At 36.1% G+C, this 20,345-nt stretch overlaps 1 protein-coding gene across 1 annotated transcript in view; it reads left to right on the forward strand.

The window, feature by feature from the left end:
* MYCBP2 (MYC binding protein 2) overlaps positions 1-20,345 on the forward strand; it is a 180,299-nt gene that overhangs the window by 150,203 nt on the left and 9,751 nt on the right. The window contains exons 63-78 of the mRNA XM_088540301.1: positions 1,053-1,210; positions 1,507-1,706; positions 2,726-2,875; positions 6,012-6,172; positions 6,713-6,869; positions 7,398-7,622; positions 8,520-8,585; positions 10,202-10,441; positions 10,591-10,689; positions 12,501-12,581; positions 13,503-13,769; positions 14,511-14,794; positions 15,046-15,142; positions 16,682-16,801; positions 17,330-17,431; positions 20,021-20,149. Coding sequence (XP_088396427.1) covers positions 1,053-1,210; positions 1,507-1,706; positions 2,726-2,875; positions 6,012-6,172; positions 6,713-6,869; positions 7,398-7,622; positions 8,520-8,585; positions 10,202-10,441; positions 10,591-10,689; positions 12,501-12,581; positions 13,503-13,769; positions 14,511-14,794; positions 15,046-15,142; positions 16,682-16,801; positions 17,330-17,431; positions 20,021-20,149 — 2,536 coding nt within the window. The remainder of the gene's footprint in view (positions 1-1,052; positions 1,211-1,506; positions 1,707-2,725; positions 2,876-6,011; positions 6,173-6,712; positions 6,870-7,397; positions 7,623-8,519; positions 8,586-10,201; positions 10,442-10,590; positions 10,690-12,500; positions 12,582-13,502; positions 13,770-14,510; positions 14,795-15,045; positions 15,143-16,681; positions 16,802-17,329; positions 17,432-20,020; positions 20,150-20,345) is intronic.

A 20,345-nucleotide genomic window follows, 5' to 3' on the forward strand; every position in this document is an offset into this window, starting at 1 on the left:
CCTTACTCCAGGTCTACTTCTCCGTGTAGAGACAAATGAAATTTTCCAGACTCAAAACTGAATAAGGGATCAGATTTTGGTGGAAAGTTAAAAATTTCACCAAAGAAGTGAGAGCTTAGTGATATCTAATACCAGTATTGCTAGGTGGATTCTGTTAGGTGAAGTGAATTTCCCACCTAAATGAGCTTACCATAATCTAATTGAAGTAGTTATGGAGTTCCTTGTTTTGCCTCAGTGAGAAAGGTTACTAAATAGTCCAGAATCACCTTTGATGCTTGGGTTTATTTCAGATGTCAAACAGTGATCTCTAGTATTATAACAAGGACAAAATGAAGCAAAAATACTATTATTCTGTTTTTGTTTCAATTTGTTGTATTTTACACTGACTGAAAAAAAAAGTGTATTCAAATGCTGCAATCTACAATATAGTCTTTTCAGAAATAGAATGTTTCTAACAAAACTCCTTAAGAGTGCATCGTATGGGTATATTTCGTTATTAAAACTGTGGACACCATGGTCCTGAGGTCTATAGGGAGAGCATAAGCTGGGAGTTCTTCTGCAGATTGTAAGAAGTCTACTGAAGGTAAGGAGTAAAACATGTCAGAGGGGTAGCCATAGCAGTTGAAAAGGGATTTTAAGGCTCATGATTTTGGAAACTGTTATCATTACATAGATGTCTAAATTTCAGCTGGCTTGCATATTTAAAAGTCACATCATAGGTGTTTTCACATGTATTGCCAGGGCAAAATTTGTCTAAAATTTCAGGGATTATCTGAGTGCATTTTCTCTGAAAAAAAACCTAAATTCATGGGACTGCATGAATTACTGCAAGCAATGAATTACTGCACTGTAATTATATGATATCTGCATGTTTTTTCATCGTGTGTAATTCTAATGCATGGTGCTTTCCTGTAATGTAACAATTACTAGACAAACTTCCATACAATAGTAGTATTGTCGTTATGAAATGCATGCCCCTCTCTTTAATACATATGTATTACTTGAGTATTATATTTACTACTGTGTCTATAACTTCACTGATTTCTTTGTAGTTTGGAAACCAGTCCAATAACAGATACGGACCTTGCAAAGCGTACGGTCTTTCAGAGATCGTATTCGGTTGTTGCGTCAGAATATGACAAGCAGCACTCAATTCTACCAGCACGAGTTAAGGCGATCCCCAGGAGACGAGTCAACAGTGGAGATGCAGGTAAGAGAACAAATACGTGAATCAGGGAAAAAACACAGCATTGGATTTGCAGTTCTTGGCAATTGCAGACAAAAAATGTTATAAATAGATGCAATGGCTTTTCTTTCTTTTTGCTAATGACTATGAACTTTTAATCGCATAGGATTAGCCTAAGAACAGCTCAGGAATAACTGCAATTTTGAAATATGTAAAATATAAGTACTATGATGGCTCTTTTGCGTTTTGTTTTTACTGTGGTTATAAAGTTACACTGCACAAAGAATCTAATGTATGCGTATTTTTATGCTTTTAAATAGAAGTGGGGTCCTCTCTCCTGAGACATCCATCTCCTGAACTTTCTCGGTTAATCTCCGCCCACAGCTCTCTTTCCAAAGGAGAGAGAAATTTCCAGTGGCCAGTACTGGCATTTGTAATCCAGCATCATGATCTGGAAGGACTTGAAATAGCAATGAAACAGGCCTTACGGAAATCTGCTTGCCGGGTCTTTGCCATGGAGGTATTAATGTATTAATGGATCCTTCTGTAATAAGAGATTAGTAACTTCAATGTTAGATATGTTTTAAAACAGTTTATATATACAAATATATATATATGTATATATATATATATAAAAGAAATCTGTTACTGATTTTGAATTCTTGCATCAGTGAGCCTTAAATTTTCACTTAGTTGTGTTATTAGCTCTAAAAGTCAGGCACACTTAATTTTACCTGTAAGTCTTCTACCATGGTATATTTATGCTTTGGTGCAGATAATACCTGGGTAGTTTACAACTTCCACCTGAAATGGGTGAGTGCTGCCCAAGTTATATAGTGAATGAGTCACCAAATGAATAGCTAAGATCAGTTACTGCAATGAAAGCTGCAAGAGGCATTCTCTCTCAGTGGGATATTATTTTAAACTTCAGCTGAGCTCAGGTCAAGTTCATATCGAATCAGAGCTTTTTCAAATGCTTACAACTTGTAAAAGAATAAGTGCATTTTTTCAGTTTAAGTAATGATCTCTTCTTTCCTATAAGCACTGTCAGTCAAGTTTCAGGTCTGAACTGCCGTGCACAAAAGGTTTACAGCTTTGGAAAGAAGAATGTAAGAATATTGCAATTTTGAAAACTTTTTTTTTCCCACTACATTCAATTTTTGAAAGTGACTGAATAATTAAAATTAATTCAGTCAGTGGCAGAAATGAAACAAGGTAATCAAACCTCAGCCTACAAGGTTGTAAATTAAGAATATAATCGTTACTTTCTTAAACAAATTGAGTAATAAGCAGTGCTGCCACCTCATCCTAAAAAAAAAAAAATCTGGAAATACATAAGGGCTTTGGTTTTTTTTGCTGTTAAAGCTTTTTAAATAACTTATTTTTGTAATAAGGGCCTTATTTTCAGACTTCTGTGTTACTGTTTGGCTTTCCAAACATATCTATTCATGTCCTATTTAAGATATTTAAAAGATAGTTTTTGCTTTTGCTAAGCTTTTCTTAGCTAATTGATAATTCTTGGCATGTATTTTATTCTAGGCTTTTAACTGGCTTCTTTGTAATGTCATTCAAACAACTTCTCTTCATGACATTTTGTGGCATTTTGTGGCTTCCTTGACACCTGCACCTGTAGAACCTGAAGAGGAGGAAGATGAAGAAAATAAATCAAATAAAGAAAATGCAGAACAAGTATGTGAAATTCAGCATACCTTCCATAAGTGCCATATCTTTATTTATTTTGAAAACAATTTAGAAATATTTTAGTATGCCAAAGAAGAAGCCTTAACCCTCATTTTTGTAGGACAAATTTAATTAAGGAATGAAATTTTTTTGATCTTAAATCATACAGTGTGTGCTTGAACCCTTTCAATTTATTCTCGCTCTCAAAATGCCAAATTTTGTGTGCTGATAAATTCCAGTGTTTAAATACATTATTCTTAAGCATATTCAAACAGCTTAAGAAAAAAAATGCAAACGCACATTTCCTAATCCAGTAACAACAACAAAAAAAATTTCTGTTTGCTCTTTATTTCCCCCACTCAAAAAGAAAAAAAGAAAAAAAAAAGGAAAGAAAATGTTTTGCAGAGGAGCTTTTTTTTTTCTATATGCTATGTCTTTCAACACTCTAGGGAAATACATAGTTTGCAAAATTTAGCATATGAGATGATGCAATTAACACAACATTCAACATTCCAAAGGTCTCTAGGTTTAGTTGGAATTGTTGAAAACATTATCCTATCCACCTTGAATACTTCAAGAGATCATGCTAGCACTCCTGATAACGATAATGATTTCTATCCCTTCAAAATTAATCCAGCTCTGAAATTAGAAGTTCTGAAATGACTCCTTTCAGCATTTCAGTTCCAGTACATTTTTATCTACAAAGTGTCTAAAATCTCATTCTAAATTGTGTGTGATACCACCTTTTGAACGTTATATCAACCTGCAGATTTATAATTCTACATACTTGGTTTTAGGAGCCGCAAGTGTTCGCACATGTTCATTAAAGCTGATTGTCACTAGCTCCATCCATGATACCTTTGAGTGCTCCGTGTGTCTTCTCCCACGTGGTGACCTCAGCTGGCACCTCAGAAACGTTGCTGGAGCAGTGGGACTGCTGTGTTCCCACCAGCCCTTATACTTAGCCTCCAAAATAAGAGCCTCTATTTAAATATATAAATTCCCAAATAAATGCTGTTTTATGTGTAGTTGCGATAATTACTGATTGGAAGATAAAGGAGAATAAAAAGAAATGGAAAATAATGCTACTTCTGTTTTATTTGGGCTTCTTTTTACTATAATGAATGGGGGCCTTACAAAATATCACCTTGAACAGCTGACTAGGATGAGTAATTTTATGGCATGCTAGAAACTGGCAGCAATTTACAGCTAAATACAGCTCAAGTGATGTGTATTCAAATCCTCCATCTTCCTTCAGTAGTGTAATCATATTTTTAAAAAAAGCTATCATAAATGTATGCACAATATGTAACAAATCTATGACAGTCATTTGGTACTTTTCCAGCATTAGGATTAATTTGTGTGCAAAATATTTGGATTTTTTTAATGCATTAGGGTTTGGTGAGAAATCCAGTGTTGAACTTTGAAAAAATGGGGATGGGAATCTAGAATGAGAAAGGGTTTAATTAAAAAAAAAATGGATAGATCCAAGGGATAATGTCCAATCCATTTAAAGCAAATGAATCACAGAATCACAGAATGGTTGAGGTTGGAAGGGACCTCTAGAGATCATCTAGTCCAGCCCCTGTGCTACAGCCAGATGGTGTTTGAGCTGGGCCTGTTTGGGATCTGATCAACATGTACAAGTACCTGAGGGGAGAATGTAGGAAGGATGGGGCCAAACTCTTCTCGCTGGTGGCCAGTGACAGGACAAGGGGTAATGGGTACAAATTGAAACACAGGAAGTTCCATCTCCATGTGAGGAAGAACTTCTTTACTGTGAGGGTGACAGAGCCCTGACTACAGCGGAGGCAGGAGGGAGCAGGACGTTAACTGTCTAGTTGGGATACTCGGGGCAAGGCAAATACCTACGGTTGGAACTGTCCTTGGATAACTGACTGGATAATTTGTCCTGTGCTGCCTGCTGTATGTGACCTTGCTTGAGCAGGAGGGGGTTGGACTAGTTGGATCTCTAGAGGTCTCTTCCTACCTCAACCGTTCTATGACTTTAAAATTCTTTTTAAATGGATCCCTTCAGGAACTGAGCATAGTGCACTAGTCCTTTCTCCTGTCGTAAATATCTTATTGTTATCCTAAAGAGGTAAATATTTCAAAAGTCCAGATAGTCTTGTTGTCCTGCAGGTTGTACAGAAAATTTGACCCTCTAAAAAAAAAAAATTCTCAGCCTGATTTTTTTTTTCTAATATGTTTGAGAAAATTAGCTAATAAAAGTGTTCCTAACAGAATTTTTGTTAAAAAAATGTTTAGTATTAACAAAACTAACATTTTTAATTTTCATAATTGTGACAGGCTGCAGTTAGGTGGTATTTTTGTTAGTCATCTCTCTTTCATCATTATCAATAAAACTAATAGCTTTACTGCGCTGAGGTTTTCCAGTTGTAATTATAGCAGTACAACTAGAGTGGGAAAATCCCTTTGTTCTTTTATATATATATATATGTAAAATATACATTACATATATATGTTTTATATATTTTTTCTAATTATGTATATTTTCTAATATATATATAATTCTGTGTAATTATAGAATATATAAAGTTATATATTATATCATCTATAAAAGACTCTGTGGCTTTCATCCTTGGCATCACCTCCTTTGAGGAACAATGAGAGATGATGCTCATGATTAAAAAAGGCAGCCCCTCTTAGAGTAATTACAAATGTGGGTCATTTTGAAAATGGGTTATATGGGGAAGAAGTAAATCCTACGCTGTCCACCCTCAGGAACCTAGGGAAAAATACTCAAAAGTGTCAAAAGAAGAAAACCTGGTTTTGAAAACTGTTTGTGGCAACAAATATCCTTAGTAGCAGTGAGAGGAAAGAAAGTATGTATGTATTTATGTACATATGTATTGCTGAACAGGGGTGAAAGGATTGCAGAAGAAATGAGGAGGAAACTGTGTTGATATGGGATGAGGAAGTTGGCTTGCATGTACCAAGCATGATGGTGCCTGCAGGGGACTGGGTGGTGTGTTCAAGAGCTATAAAAAGGTGCAGGTCGAAGAGGCAGTTTATAGGATTACTGCAATTATCCTCAAAATGAGTACTGTAAGCATTTTTACTCCTATTTATTTTGCTTTTTTTTTGGCTTGAAAGTATATTAACAAATTCCATTACATCTTAGGAGAAAGACACAAGAGTATGTGAACATCCTCTGTCAGATATAGTGATTGCTGGTGAAGCAGCTCACCCGTTACCCCACACTTTCCATCGTCTCCTGCAGACAATCTCTGATCTGATGATGTCCCTTCCCAGTGGTAGTGCGCTGCAGCAAATGGCCTTAAGGTAAGCACGAGTTAGGGAGGTTCTTCAGGGGGGCTCAAAGAGTCTTAACAGTAGCGAGGAAAGGATTTTGCATGGTAGATCAGAAGTTCAATACACCTTAATTTGTCTGTAGAAATGAGCATGTACTTCCTCACACATGATATAAAAGATTTTGAAGAGTGAAAATGAATTTGATCTTAAATTCTGTAGTGTATCCTCTATTCAAAAAAATATTGTTGCAATATACCATAGTATATGTGTGTACATGCAAGTTAACTTAATATTTGCTTGAAAAGCCTGTCATCCTTTCATCCTTCCATAAGCTCTCTGATTTTTTTTTCCTGTGTATTTGTCTTAAATACAGATTAAGTAATCCTATATTTGTGGTTAAGATACAATTTACGCACCTCTTTCTCAAAATAACAAAGCAACAGTTGTGATCCTGAAAAAAAAAGGAAGTTAAATGTTTATAAAAACATTTTGAGAAGCAAAAATGCAATTAATAACTTTGCCGTTAAGGTCTGTCTCTTAAGCAATGTTCAATTTTTTTTTTTTTTTCAGATGCTGGAGTCTCAAATTCAAACAATCTGATCATCAATTCTTACATCAGAGCAATGTTTTCCATCATATCAACAATATTTTATCTAAATCTGATGATGGGGATAGTGAAGAGAGCTTTAGTATCAGCATACAGTCTGGTTTTGAAGTCATGAATCAGGCAAGTGTTACACCTTTATTGCAAACATAGTGATTAATTTGGAAAAACTTTTAGTCCCTGTAATCAGATAGTTTTAATTAAAGATTAGAATCTTTTTGATGTTCAGATTTTCATATTTTGCTTTAAAGTTTCAAATATTGTCCCTCAACCTGAACCTACCTTTTACAGCAGTGTTTATGTTAGTCCATTGTTTAAACAGTTATCTTGAACACTGAGTGTGTCCAGCGTGTGATTTTTCATGCATTTTTTCTTCATTTATTCTGAAAGCAAACAAATAACTCCTAATGAACAAAGTGTTTTCTTCCATTTATGAATTGTTCTAGGTATTTACTACTGTATTTAGTTATTAGTATATCCTTTGGTTCAAGAGGTGAATAACCTATAACAAATAACCTATGACAAATTCCTTCATTAATTTAGGGAGTGTAATCGTCACAACAACTATCTGCCTAGTTTTCAAAAGTATAGACAATGTAGGTATGTGGGCTTAATTCCAGATATTTTACAGTTTCTCATTTGTTTTCACAGGAATTGTGTATCGTGGTTTGTCTAAAAGACCTAACAAGCATTGTTGACATTAAAACATCAAGCCGACCTGCCATGATCGGTAGCTTAACAGATGGGTCTACAGAAACATTTTGGGAGTCAGGAGATGAAGACAAAAACAAAACTAAAAACATCACAATTAACTGTGTAAAAGGAATCAATGCTCGTTATGTGTGTGTTCATGTAGACAATTCCAGAGATCTCGGGGTAAGTGGACAGCAAAATGTTTCTTATCAAAACTACATTATCAAAGCTGTATATATTCATCAATCAAAAGCTGCCATTTTCTTTGGCAGCTTTGGCAGCATTTGGAATTCTAATTCAGAAGTTCATACTTAAAAAATAAAGTTTGTAATTCCTGTAGTTTTAAAATCTGTATCTACTATGAATAGACTGATTCAACTAAATTTACAGTTTACAAGAACCTGATACTGGAAAACTTAATTCTCAATGGCATGCTGCATTTCAGGGGTGTTTTAAGAGTTCAAATTATTTCACCATTTACCATTCTTCCTTATGATTTCTGTAGAATAATCCAAATAAAGAGGTTTTTACAATATACCAAACTATTTTCCAGGCTTCTGACTATCACTAAGTGCAACTGTCTAATTTGTCCAACCTCAAAATTTCTTTTTCTGTCAACTTGTCGTATGCACTGTAGTGATGCTCTGTAAAACATAGAGTTGCTAAACACAGGGGAAGTTACAACATACTTTAATATAACAAGCTTTCATTTAATTTGACTATCTCAAGCTATCATAATAATGCCAACAGGCTGTAGTGGAATATCCCAAAATTTGCCAACAAAAAGAGATGATTCAATCTTTACATTATGTTCATTGATAGATCTATACTGTAATGTTGCAAATATACCTTTATTTCAACTACAGCTTTTAAAGCAAAGAGAAGAATATTTTTATTTTTTGGGCAGTTACACTTTGGAATTTTTCTTGTCTTTTTTTGTTGATCACTTCTTAAATTTTTTTTCTTAATAATACAGTTTGTCCCTCTTTTAAATATGCATTCTATTAATATGGAGAAAATCACCAGAATGGTCCTCAGCTGTACAGTTAAATTGTTTCTTGTTTTGTTTGTCTGCTGCAGAACAAAGTGACTTCAATGACTTTCCTGACTGGTAAGGCAGTAGAAGATCTCTGCAGAATAAAGCAGGTAAGCCATTTTAATAGCTGACAGGGATAAAAACGCATTCATTTTTTGGCTGCATGTACCACAGTTTTTCTGGGCAAATAATTTCTATTTATTATAATAAGCATCAAAATGCTTTGCATTATTATGTCCATGGAAAATACTGTTATTAGGGACAGAATTGAATTTGGTACATACCAAATATCATTTTAATTGCCAGAGGTGAAAGGATAAGGCTTTGAGTAGATAACTTTCTGAACAGACTATCTTAGCTGTGTTTTACAAGTCCAGTAGACTGGGTTCTTTTAATGTTATTCCTCCACATAATACCTCCAAAACAATTAGATATTGTTGATATTCAGATTCTCAGCTCATTGGTATTGCACTTTTTTATTTCATTTCTTTTTTTATCTAGCTATTCAGTTTCCTTTAGAGAAATGTAGCTAGAGTCAGCCCAAGTTCAACAATACATGAGGAAGAAAATAAAAAATTGTCTTCAATTTTTTAGCTTGAATTTTCAAGATACATTTTCTAATGCATATTAGGAGTCACACTTTTCCTTGAAATTTTTAATTTTCAGCTTCAAGTAGCTGAAGTGTTTTGTCCAGAGACTCACATTCATAACAGAATTCAGTCTTGGTGTTCTGCTCCTAAATCAAATGATAGATGCCCATTTGTTTGTTTGTTTGTTTTTTAATGGGAACAGTGTTTCATACTTTGAAATCAATGTGTCCCATCAAATATAATAAGCTTTCAAATGGTCTGTCGTCATTTGGGGCTCAGAACTTTTATCGTTTCACTAGTAACAGCTATTGACAGCTAGTGGTAAAGTTCATCAGGGGAAACATTGTCTTTAGGTGTTTTAAAGCCTTTTTACTTTACTGTTATAGCATCTGAAAATGCAGAAATTTTGAATAGTGAAAATTAGAGAGAGCTGGCTTGTTTTTTCTCTCCCTTCTGTGTTCTCAGAGGACATAAATGCAGCTCCAAAAGGCATTATAAACAGAAGAAAGTGTAGTGAAAATGTGTATGCAGATAGTGAAATGGGTATGCATATATATGTAGACAGATCTAAAATGTATGTGTATATATATTTGTGAGTATAAATACATGCAGTCTCTTGGAGAATCAATGTAACTGCAGTGTAGGTAGTTTTTTTTTTTCCTTTTTTTTTTTTTGAGAGTAGACTTACTTGCTATATCTGTCTATCCAGTTAAATAAACTAAGGGCAAGGCAGAGCTCAGGCACTTGACTTTCGCCATTCACACAGTTTAATTGCCAGTTCACTCCCTGGCCTGCTTTCTGTCTTCCCAAACACAAAGCCCAGGAGTTCCCATGGGTTGTTCACTCCCAGAAGACAGGCAAGCCTTCACTGAGCTTTGCTTCCTCCTTGCTTACACAGTCGTCCTACACTTTTCCACAAGATTTTTATCTTCAAACACACTCACACGCTATACCCTAGTTCATGCATCATATACCTTCTTCATCACATTATTAAAAAAGAAAAAAAAATAGAATGAGAATCCCTTAGCAAGTGGTGTATTGGTCCACAAGTGTATAATGGGTTTGCTTTGGATGTAGGTGAATTATATGTTTGATATTGTGTTGTCAGTTCCCATCTTTATATTCCTGTTTAATAGGTAGACTTGGATTCGAGACATATTGGCTGGGTGACAAGTGAACTTCCTGGCGGTGATAATCACATCATCAAAATTGAATTGAAGGGTCCAGAGAACACGTTAAGAGTTCGGCAAGTGAAAATTCTTGGATGGAAAGATGGCGAAAGCATTAAAATAGCAGGGCAGATTTCAGCAAGTGTAACTCAGCAAAGGAACTGTGAATCCGAGACGCTGCGGGTGTTCCGACTTATTACATCCCAGGTCTGATTTTGTCACTGTGTTACACAGTAAAATATTGAAGAATGTGAAAGTTGCTGTATATTTTTTGACTTCTGGTGCTCTTTGTTCTGATGTAAAATGTCACATCTCTGTGAGTTTCTCTAAGCTAATTGTCCTTGTCTTCCTTCCAGGTATTTGGAAAACTCATATCTGGAGATGCTGAGCCAACCCCAGAGCAAGAAGAAAAAGCACTGTTGTCTTCCCCAGAAGGAGAGGAAAAAGTACACAATGTATTTATTTGTATTCTCTCAATACTACTTTGCTGCAAAAGTTACCCAGGATAATTTTCAGCATGTGTCCTGTCTTCAAGCCATATAGTTTTCAGATCAAAATAGTAGAAAACTGTCACCATTACATATTATTTTAAAAGTTGTTGATAATTTTCATTAGTAAATTTGAATTGGGCCATTTTCATTTAGTGGAAACACTGTACCAATCGTAGTGTAAATTATGTAAACAATTACAGAAGAACTTAAAAGCTGCAGTAATGATCAATCCAGAAGTCCCTCGTTCCCAGAATCTTGTCTCTCAAAAGAGATTACTTGATCTGTTGATGTTTGGGATGTTTTTTTTCCTTTCAGTTATACTTTTGCCTTACCTGGTATCATGTGGCAATAATTTGCACGATTTAATTATTCATTTTGGAAAACTGTATTTTTCTTCTTCTTATACCTTCTGTGTGGCAGGTTAATTAAGTTTCCTAGCTCTTCTCTTTTTCTTGTGCTTACCTTTGCCACATTTTTTATGAAACCTTTATTTTTCATTTCACTGTGTCATTTTTTATAGAGGACTTCTAAGACCTCTGTAAAGTCCTCTCCTTCAGTGATGTCTTTCTCAAGCTTGGCCTTGGTTTTTTTATTTTTTGTTCATATGAAAGTCATGCTACTCACCTAATCGATCTTGTCAAATTTTCTTTTGCACTCTTTATAGCTCTCAAGTGACTTTTTAAAAATGGGATTACCAAAATGACATTACTTTCTGATTTGTCTTTATTTATTTGTATTTACTGGTTTTGAATGATACCTTCATGCCCAGTTATTCAGGGAACCTTCTGCAATTATTCTCATTCTTGTTTTTCAGTATATACATTTCATAACAAGCAGTCTACCATATTTAGAAGAAACATTTTTTAAAATATTTTTCCAAGGATTTTTGCTTTATGTGCTGAAAAATATTTTTATAATAACTGTTGGCGATCATCCTAACAGTATTAACGTAACCGTATTATTCTGCTTGAAATATAAAGTCACTTTGTTTTACATTATTACTTTGAAACTTAGCATGCAGATAATTCTGAATTTGAGAAACTACCTGTTATTCCCCTGTAAACTTGTCTTGGCTAAAATCAGTTGCTGAATATATTTTCACAAGCTCTACAAAGGATAGAAGAGTGATATCTTACAATTTAAGATATCCAAATCCTCCCTCTGTAAACAATATGCTGTCTAGTATTTTGTGCCAGAATATTCTGCATAGCTTATCCCTTTAGTACGATACAATTGAAAAATAAAAAGCCTCATTACTATCATCTAGTTAAGAAGGATTTTCATGTACAGAAAGTGTTGTTGAGCCAAAAATTTTAACCTCCTCACAGCATTTTTTTGCCCATTCTGTAGCACAGAGAATTTTTTAAAAAATGATTACTCTTACCGTGTTTCCCAATTTTGGGAACCATTTAAATACATAAACTGCAAAGTATGTTTGCTGCTTTATAAGAGTTCAATCAGTGAATGTATTCAGCTACACAGAGAAACTGTCTCTTGGGTAACTATGCTTCACTTACTATACTTATTAATTATTTTGTTAACTATTTCTCTCATCCTCCAACTTCATGCCTTATAAAACTGGAAGAAAAGAAATGCATCTTAGACATGTTATTGGCCATAATTAGATTGATCTTGCTGATGTATCTTTTTTTCTGGGTAACAAAAAGCTGCAGGTTTTTAGAACAAATATTGTTGGTGTTTCATATTAAATGCCACTGCAATTAGGAAATGTTCTTGAAACTTGTGATATAACCTTGGATATCCTTTATATGAAGGCAACGTCAGATGCAGACCTGAAAGAGCACATGGTAGGGATCATATTCAGCCGGAGCAAACTGACAAATTTACAGAAGCAGGTAAGCCCATTCTTCAATGCTTTGAATGCTTAAATTCTGTATATATCGTTATAAATATGCTCTTTTTTCAGTAAATATGGAACTTTTTGTTTGATGTTTTCAGTTAGAATTTCTCTTGTTCTCATCAACGTTTGGTTTATGTTTTTAAGTATGTATGTGGGTGGGTTTTTTATAAAACTCTGCTGAGATTGATACTGGAAAAAAATCCATATTAGTAGGATAAAAAATGTTCCATTAACCTCAATTTAAAATGTTACGGAATTGAGTTGTAAATGCTACTTACTCCTGTTTCTTCATAATAGTCCCATGACAATAGGCCAGAACAGATTTAGTTCTAGAGTTTAGGTTCTTCCAACATCTTTTCTCACTGTTTCTGCCATCGCAGATATTTAGGTTTGATATATTACAGGCTTCAAAAGAGAATCAGTATAGTCAGTATATTATTAAATAATTCCTTTCTGCATAGTCAGTGACAGCCTGGATTTGTTGCTTCAATTACTTTTGTACTTCTTGATAAAATCTTTTAATAAACTTTTTCAACATGTTCAATATGAAAAAAGCTTTCTGAAATCTCTTGAACTTCCTAAATAGTAGGCAATACAGAGATTATAAGTAGTTATTTCAACAGTGTTGACTACATGTACTACTTTCTGTTCTTTTTTTATTTTTATCTGAATCTTATATTAAAAGTAAAGGCAGGTACTTAAAAAAGATTTACTTGAAGGATTTTTTTTTCAGAATGAAGGTGAACAAATCCAGTATCAAATCCAAATATTAAATGTAAATTTGAATTTATGTAGAAAAGTAATTTAAGGGCGGGCCCAATTTCCTGGCCGCGTTGGTTTGGTGTCAGTCACGAGCGTGTTTCAGATGTCACCGTGGGCAGTTGCCGTGGTGTAACGGCGCTGCCGTGCGTGGCAGGTGTGCGCCCACATCGTGCAGGCCATCCGCATGGAGGCGACGCGCGTGCGCGAGGAGTGGGAGCACGCCATCTCCAGCAAGGAGAACGCCAACTCGCAGCCCAGCGACGAGGACGCGGCCTCCGACGCCTACTGCTTCGAGCTGCTCTCCATGGTGCTCGCCCTGAGCGGCTCCAACGTGGGCCGGCAGTACCTGGCTCAGCAGCTCACCCTGCTCCAGGATCTCTTCTCCTTGCTCCACACGGCTTCTCCCAGGGTGCAGCGGCAGGTGAGAGCCACCTCTTCCTCCTCTCACTTGGTATTGCTAGGAAAACCTTCAAGATAACATAATGTCCTCGATAGTATAGTATGTGCCCGGATTTATCTTTCGTGAAGTGTAGTTTCAGATTTTTTGCTTCAAAATGTTATCACAATCAGTTGAAGAGTATGGCAAGTTGGGAATAACGAGAAGAAAAGAACTCGTTCAGGCCTAGCCCTTTCAGTGTAAAGAAACACGTGCTGATCCGGTTCCATTCTCCACCTCACCACTTGGTGAGGCTGAAGTGGATCCTTTCGAGACAGCTCCTGTTAGTTCCACAGCCATTGGCAACAACATCTTTTTCAAAAGGAAAACAAAACGCCAAAAAATAAACTTTCAAACTGTGCAAACTGTCTGTATTGTGCAAGCAGTTGTCCAAACGGCTAAGGTCAAAACCAAGCATATTTTTAAAAGTATAAAAGCTATGAAACTATTAAAACTATATTAAATTCAAGTGTTGTTCAAGTGAGATTGGCCCTGAAATGTTTAGGCCTCATCTCAGTTTATTAATAGCAAATAAACTAGAATTGAGTATATATTGTACTTCAAAGCAAGAAAGAAACTTCTTACGGGCATGAGTTAAATGTAGAAAACAAATTAATTCCTTCTCAAAGAAATAGCCTTTGAAGAAGGAAAAGGATTTTATTTAATTTTGCCTGAAACCTCCCAGCTGTCTGGATAAGAGTGTTGGTGTTTTGATTCTTCTTCTAGGTAACATCACTGCTAAGGCGTGTTTTGCCTGAAGTAACCCCTAGTCGCCTGGCCAGTATCATAGGTGTGAAATCCCTTCCACCAGCAGATATAAGTGATATCATTCACTCAACAGAGAAAGGGGATTGGAATAAACTGGGTATCTTGGACATGTTTTTGGGATGCATTGCCAAAGCTCTCACCGTACAGCTAAAAGCCAAAGGAACTACTATAACTGGAACAGCTGGCACTACTGCAGGCAAAGGAGTTACTACAGTCACACTTCCGATGATTTTCAATTCCAGGTTTGTTAAAAAGAATTATATTACAAGCTAATAGCATAAAATAAACGTCAGTTATATGCTTTGCGTTTTTATACTCTTTGTTTTATAATGTGTAAAATTTGTATAACACTTTTTTGACAGTGTGAGTCAGCAGTTATTACAGTGATACAAATTGCTGTATACTGAATGTGTGCTGTATTTTTAGTAGATTTTGGCACATAGTAACTAATTATTTGTGATTATTTCATGTACTATAAAATGTCTTTTTGTAGCTATATTCGGCGGGGTGAAAGCCACTGGTGGATGAAGGGCTCGACACCTACACAGATCTCAGAGATCATTATCAAACTGATTAAAGATATGGCAGCAGTAAGTTTCTGAATTCTAAATGTGTGGTGGGTATAATGAAGAATACCTTTTTTTTCCCATTAATCTCTGTTATAGTCAGTACTGGGTTGAGCTGTTAAAGGTGAGCGTGTCAAACAGAAAAAAAGGTAGAGAAGGAAAAAGGGTGGATTCCAGGCCTAGGAGCAGTACTGAGTTCTCTTCTGGTTCTGCTAGATATTTGTCCAGTATTCAAGCCAGTTTTTGGATGAGTCACTGGAAACAAAAATTCAGTGTTATTTTCTACATTATTAACTTAGAAGCCTGTTTTTAAAGAGTCTTGAGCACTCAGAACTCCAACTAAAAAGTGTCTGTGAAGTAAGATGTTTTCTTCACAAAATTATATAGAGTTTTTATGTGTGGAAATTCTTGTTAAGTTTAGCTTCTTTCAGTCATACTGAAGTCTACATTTATAGTTGCTTTTTAGTTTCATCATATGGGCTAACATTTTCCATGGGTGTATCTGCTTCAGGCAAGTTTTTTTGGCAGAAGAATTTGTGAAAAATGTTTCAGCTGTTGCCCAGAAATAATATCAGGGAAAAGATGGCTTTGTGTCTGCTTATTAGGAGAAAAGAGAAAAGTAGTTTGGTAGAGTTTGATACTTTTTAATTCTATACCCTATTCAGTGAAATGATCAAAATCACCCAGATTTTTTTATTCAGTTGCCTCTGTTTCATCTTGTTCAACAGATACATGTTCAAATTTGAAACTTAATTTTCTAAAGCATTTGCTGTTTTTACACTAAGGAGATCCTTTTCCAATGTTGCTGAGCCAGGGTAGGAATTCCCTGCAAATGCTGCTCTTGACTGTGACCACAAGATTTCAGAATCACACAGTTCACCCTTAGTTGACTGTTACTATTAATGTATGTCTCATCCCCTACATGATGACGTACTCTTCAGTTGCTCCACTAGCTAGAGTGAAAAGCTCTCTTGTTGGTACCACATGATGGATTATTTTTCTCTGTGCTTTTTCAACACACTCGGAAATTGCATATGAAAAAAATAGGACTAAAAAAGTGTCATCTGCAAAAGACAGTAAATGACAGGATTAATCTGGCGACTCTTGTACATAAATGCCCATATGTTTTCCTTAGGCTGTCCACTTCATTCAGTTTACAGGATGCACCATACACCAGGAAAAAAGAGTTCACTTGTTCAGGACAGGGGTCTTTCTAAGGGTTGTTGCCAGTGTAACAAGTGTCTCCCACATACCTGAAGAGTTCTCCAACAGCTGTTTAGTAGGTTGCTGTAGGTCTTCAGTTCTTTTGCTTAGGCCATTCTACTTGGAATAAATATGTAGTTATTTATAGGAATTTGAGGGTGAATTTCATCAGGTGTGTCTGATTTGGAAGTACCTGATTTGCCAAGGTCCTCCCTGACTGACTTTTTCTGTTCTAACCTGATATCCTAACCTAACTTTGCTAGTAGCAGCTAATTACAGTTTTAGTTCTTCTTACTGTTTTGAAGGGACAGTTTTAGACATTTACATATAACTATATGTACATATGACCCTCTTTAACAGGGTCATCTCTCAGAAGCTTGGTCCCGTGTAACAAAAAACGCAATTGCTGAAACCATCATAGCTCTGACCAAAATGGAAGAAGAATACAGATCACCAGTAAGATGCATCGCAACAACTAGAGTAAGAACTCTACTAGCTTTTACAGTAGTTAATAGCAAGCAGTTGGAGCAAATTATTTATTTACCTTATTTTTTCTCTTTTTCTTCTTATCTTTTTCGTTTTCTTCTCTGGAAACTGGGGCTCACTTAACCTCAACAGGTTATTTTTAAATTATGACATTCCTGCCACCACAGGAGCGGTGATAGGAATTTTGGCTTCTCTAAGTGGGCTAAAGCTACTTTTTGTGGCAGTTCTGTTTCCTTCATTTTCTTTTTCCCCCAAAGCCTGTAAGGTTTGGGAGTGATATGGAAGTGTTAATGTTTTCCTGTATTTGCCCTATTTCTCTACTGTGTGATGTGTTCGATACTGCTTTACTGTTTCTCTCTAATGTGATAACTAGCCTATTTATGACCATAAAGCAACATACTTTCGAGAAAAAGGTAGTCCAAAAAAATGCTGTTCTTATCTGTCAAAGTTAATATTTTTAGTATGTTGGGGCGAGTTATGTAGTATGTCTAAAACATTGAATTCTGCCTTCCCTTTCAATAGCTGTGGTTGGCTCTAGCATCCCTCTGTGTGCTTGATCAGGATCATGTTGATAGATTGTCCTCCGGAAGATGGATGGGAAAAGATGGACAACAGAAACAGATGGTGAGACTGAAATTCATATCCTTTTTATCTGTTTTAATCTACTCAGTGGTCTAAGAATTTAAGAACAAATGAAAAGTAAAAGTTTGCCTAACTTTATTCCTCTCTCTCGTCCTCTATGGAAGTGGCACATACATGTTGGAAATGCTGTGTTCTAGACACACACAGCTCAGAAAATGAAAATCCCAAATTAAAAAAAATAATAGGGTGGCAATTTCAATAGTATCCAAGATGGAGTGTGGGCTTTCCAACACCTGTGGGATGTACTTTGAGCATAGTCTGACTTGGTCAATACCATATCCTCTATCAGAGCTTCCACCTTTCTGTGTGGATCCCAGTGACATAATAATATTATTCATCTGTATTGTAGTTTTAAGATTCAGTTCTCCTGTGGTCTGCAAGAACTTTCCTTTTTCCATGATTTAGCTTCTTCTTCCAGACCTGGGTAGTGATTACCCTGGAGAGAAAGATGTTCTAATCGGGGAAAACAGTCTGAATACAGTAAACATACAACATTCACCTGGAGGATTTATGATTTATGTGATGCATGGATTGAATTGCTGTCCACATTCTTCAGTGTCATGAAGCTTTTTTTAAAAAAAAATGTGAATCAGGAAAGAGCAAAATAATGAAGTTGGCCTCTATAATTTGGGTTTGGCAAATCCCTGTGGAAATCAAAGGAAGACTGTGCTTTCCTGCTACCAGTTGATTTTACTTAGAAGACACCTCTGATGCAATTTAATGCACACAGAAAGAGAATGTAGGAGATTAATATAGGAGATAGAGCTGCATTAAGAGCAAGGACTGTAGCTGCTGAATGAAGGAAGCGGATACAAAGGTCTCTGGGCTGATTAAAAAAAAAAAAAAGAAAAAAGAATTTTTTCTAGGAAGTCAGGAAACTTCTGTAGAGCTTCTGTGCAAATCAGATACAGAAAATTGCCCAACTAAGCAAGAACCTGAACCCTGACAACAGTCTCTGCCAGATCATGAGCAGAGAAGATTTATTTTTTAATCTTTAAATTCTGGCTTCCCAGGAGTTTTGAGGGTTTTTTTTTTACCTAAAATGTCAACTTTGTTTCAATGTATTTTTTAATGAAATGGCTTTATAAGTCAAACACCTGGTGGGTATAGGTATGCTCACTTTAAAAGCTCATAGGTCTACATCAAATGGAATGAGTCAAGATCTCTTCTAGTGGTACTGGAGCCCCAGTCTGGAACTATCTGTCAGGCCTTCTCTGGAGAGGTTGAAGTAGCAGCCCCAGTAAATGAAATAAGGACCCTGCTTGCTTTATGCAGTGCAGATGGCATGAACTCCATTTTAGGATAGGTCTGTGCTGGAGATTTTTGTTGACTAACTAAACAACTCAACCAGAAATGTGGTTTCCGTAGTTTAAAAAAAAAAAAAAAGACTTTATGAAACCAGAATGAACTTATTTCATCTTTTTTTTCCTCTAGAAAGAGTGCCCCATTGCTTTAAGCTGCCCGTATCGTTCCGCAGAACCAAGCAGTAGGGGATTAGAGAGCCTTAACAAAGCCTAGTTTGTAGCAAGCAGGAAGAAGACAGAAATCTGGGTAACCTGGACTAGGGGAATGCAGGTAGGGGAGCAGCCAGGGTGTCAGGCAAGCAGGGACAGGCGCTGCTGAACCCAGTCTAAAATTCCCCAGCCTTATTGCCTAGCCCCGTATTGATTTTTTTTGGAGGTAATTTATGTGTTTTCCCTGCTGGGAATGCAGTTGAAAGGGGTCTGATCTAAGTTGCTTTAGTGACATCATGGAAACCACATGTTTTGGGAGCACAGTGGAAAGTCACTCTCAGAAATATGCATATCAGTCAGTGAACTCGTATTTGTACAGGGTCTGTGTTCACACAATCACAGATGGTTGAGGTTGGAAGGGACCTCTAGAGATCGTCTAGTCCAACCCCCCTGCCCCAGCAGGGACACCTAGAGCACGTGGCACAGGGTCACAGCCACGCGGGTTTGGAAGATCTCCAGAGGAGACTCCACAACCTCTCTGGGAAACGCTGAATTTAAGTGTTGAATTAAAAATATGTCATATCAATAGAATAAATAAATTTTAAAGTGGATTTTGAAGTATTCTGACAGAATGTAAATTCCTCGGGTGTATTCTGTCTGCATTGTGGATGACCTACGAGCTGGTGTAGGTGCTTGACCAGAGTGAATATATCCTATTTCAGTAATTAAGGATAAATGCCTTGCATGTCCATTTTTTGCAGTATTCATGTCTCTGAACTTCACTGTTAAGATACATGTAACCCACGGTAAAACGTAAGTCTTTTCGAGTAACTCAGGCTACTTGAAAATGATTTCTCAATTATATCGTTGAATAAAAGTTTTTGCTGCATCATGCAAAATCTAAGAAGGGCTGATGTAGCGCCTTGGGGCTTTTTGTATCCAGGAAAAATCATTTAGATACTGATTATTCTAAAGATACAGTTAATAGTCCAAACAAACTTGCTATTGCCCTTTATGGATCTTCTTGCATCACTTTTTGAGAGAATAAAGACAGATGTTGAAAGGAAAGAGAAAATTAATAAAGAATTATTTTGTTGTATTTCCTAATTTTTTCCAGCCGATGTGTGATAACCATGACGATGGTGAAACTGCTGCAATTATTTTATGTAATGCATGTGGGAATTTGTGTACAGACTGTGACCGATTCCTTCATCTCCACCGACGAACGAAAACTCACCAGAGACAGGTAGGGCACATATGACACCACACTGTAGGCATTTCATGCACTGTGTGCATTTCTCCAGTTAACAACTGACAGTAGTAGTAAGAATCCTATCTGCCAATAGTGTTCTTTTTTTTTTTTTTTTGTATTTTGGAGATGGGAAAGATACATTTCCATTTGATTCTTTCTTCAATATCAGTTAAATTTCCTTGTTCTTCGT

Source organism: Tinamus guttatus, unplaced genomic scaffold (genome assembly GCF_059628265.1).
Source record: "Tinamus guttatus ecotype Peru unplaced genomic scaffold, ASM5962826v1 Tinamus_guttatus_pri_ptg000058l, whole genome shotgun sequence".
Classification (NCBI taxonomy): domain Eukaryota; kingdom Metazoa; phylum Chordata; class Aves; order Tinamiformes; family Tinamidae; genus Tinamus; species Tinamus guttatus.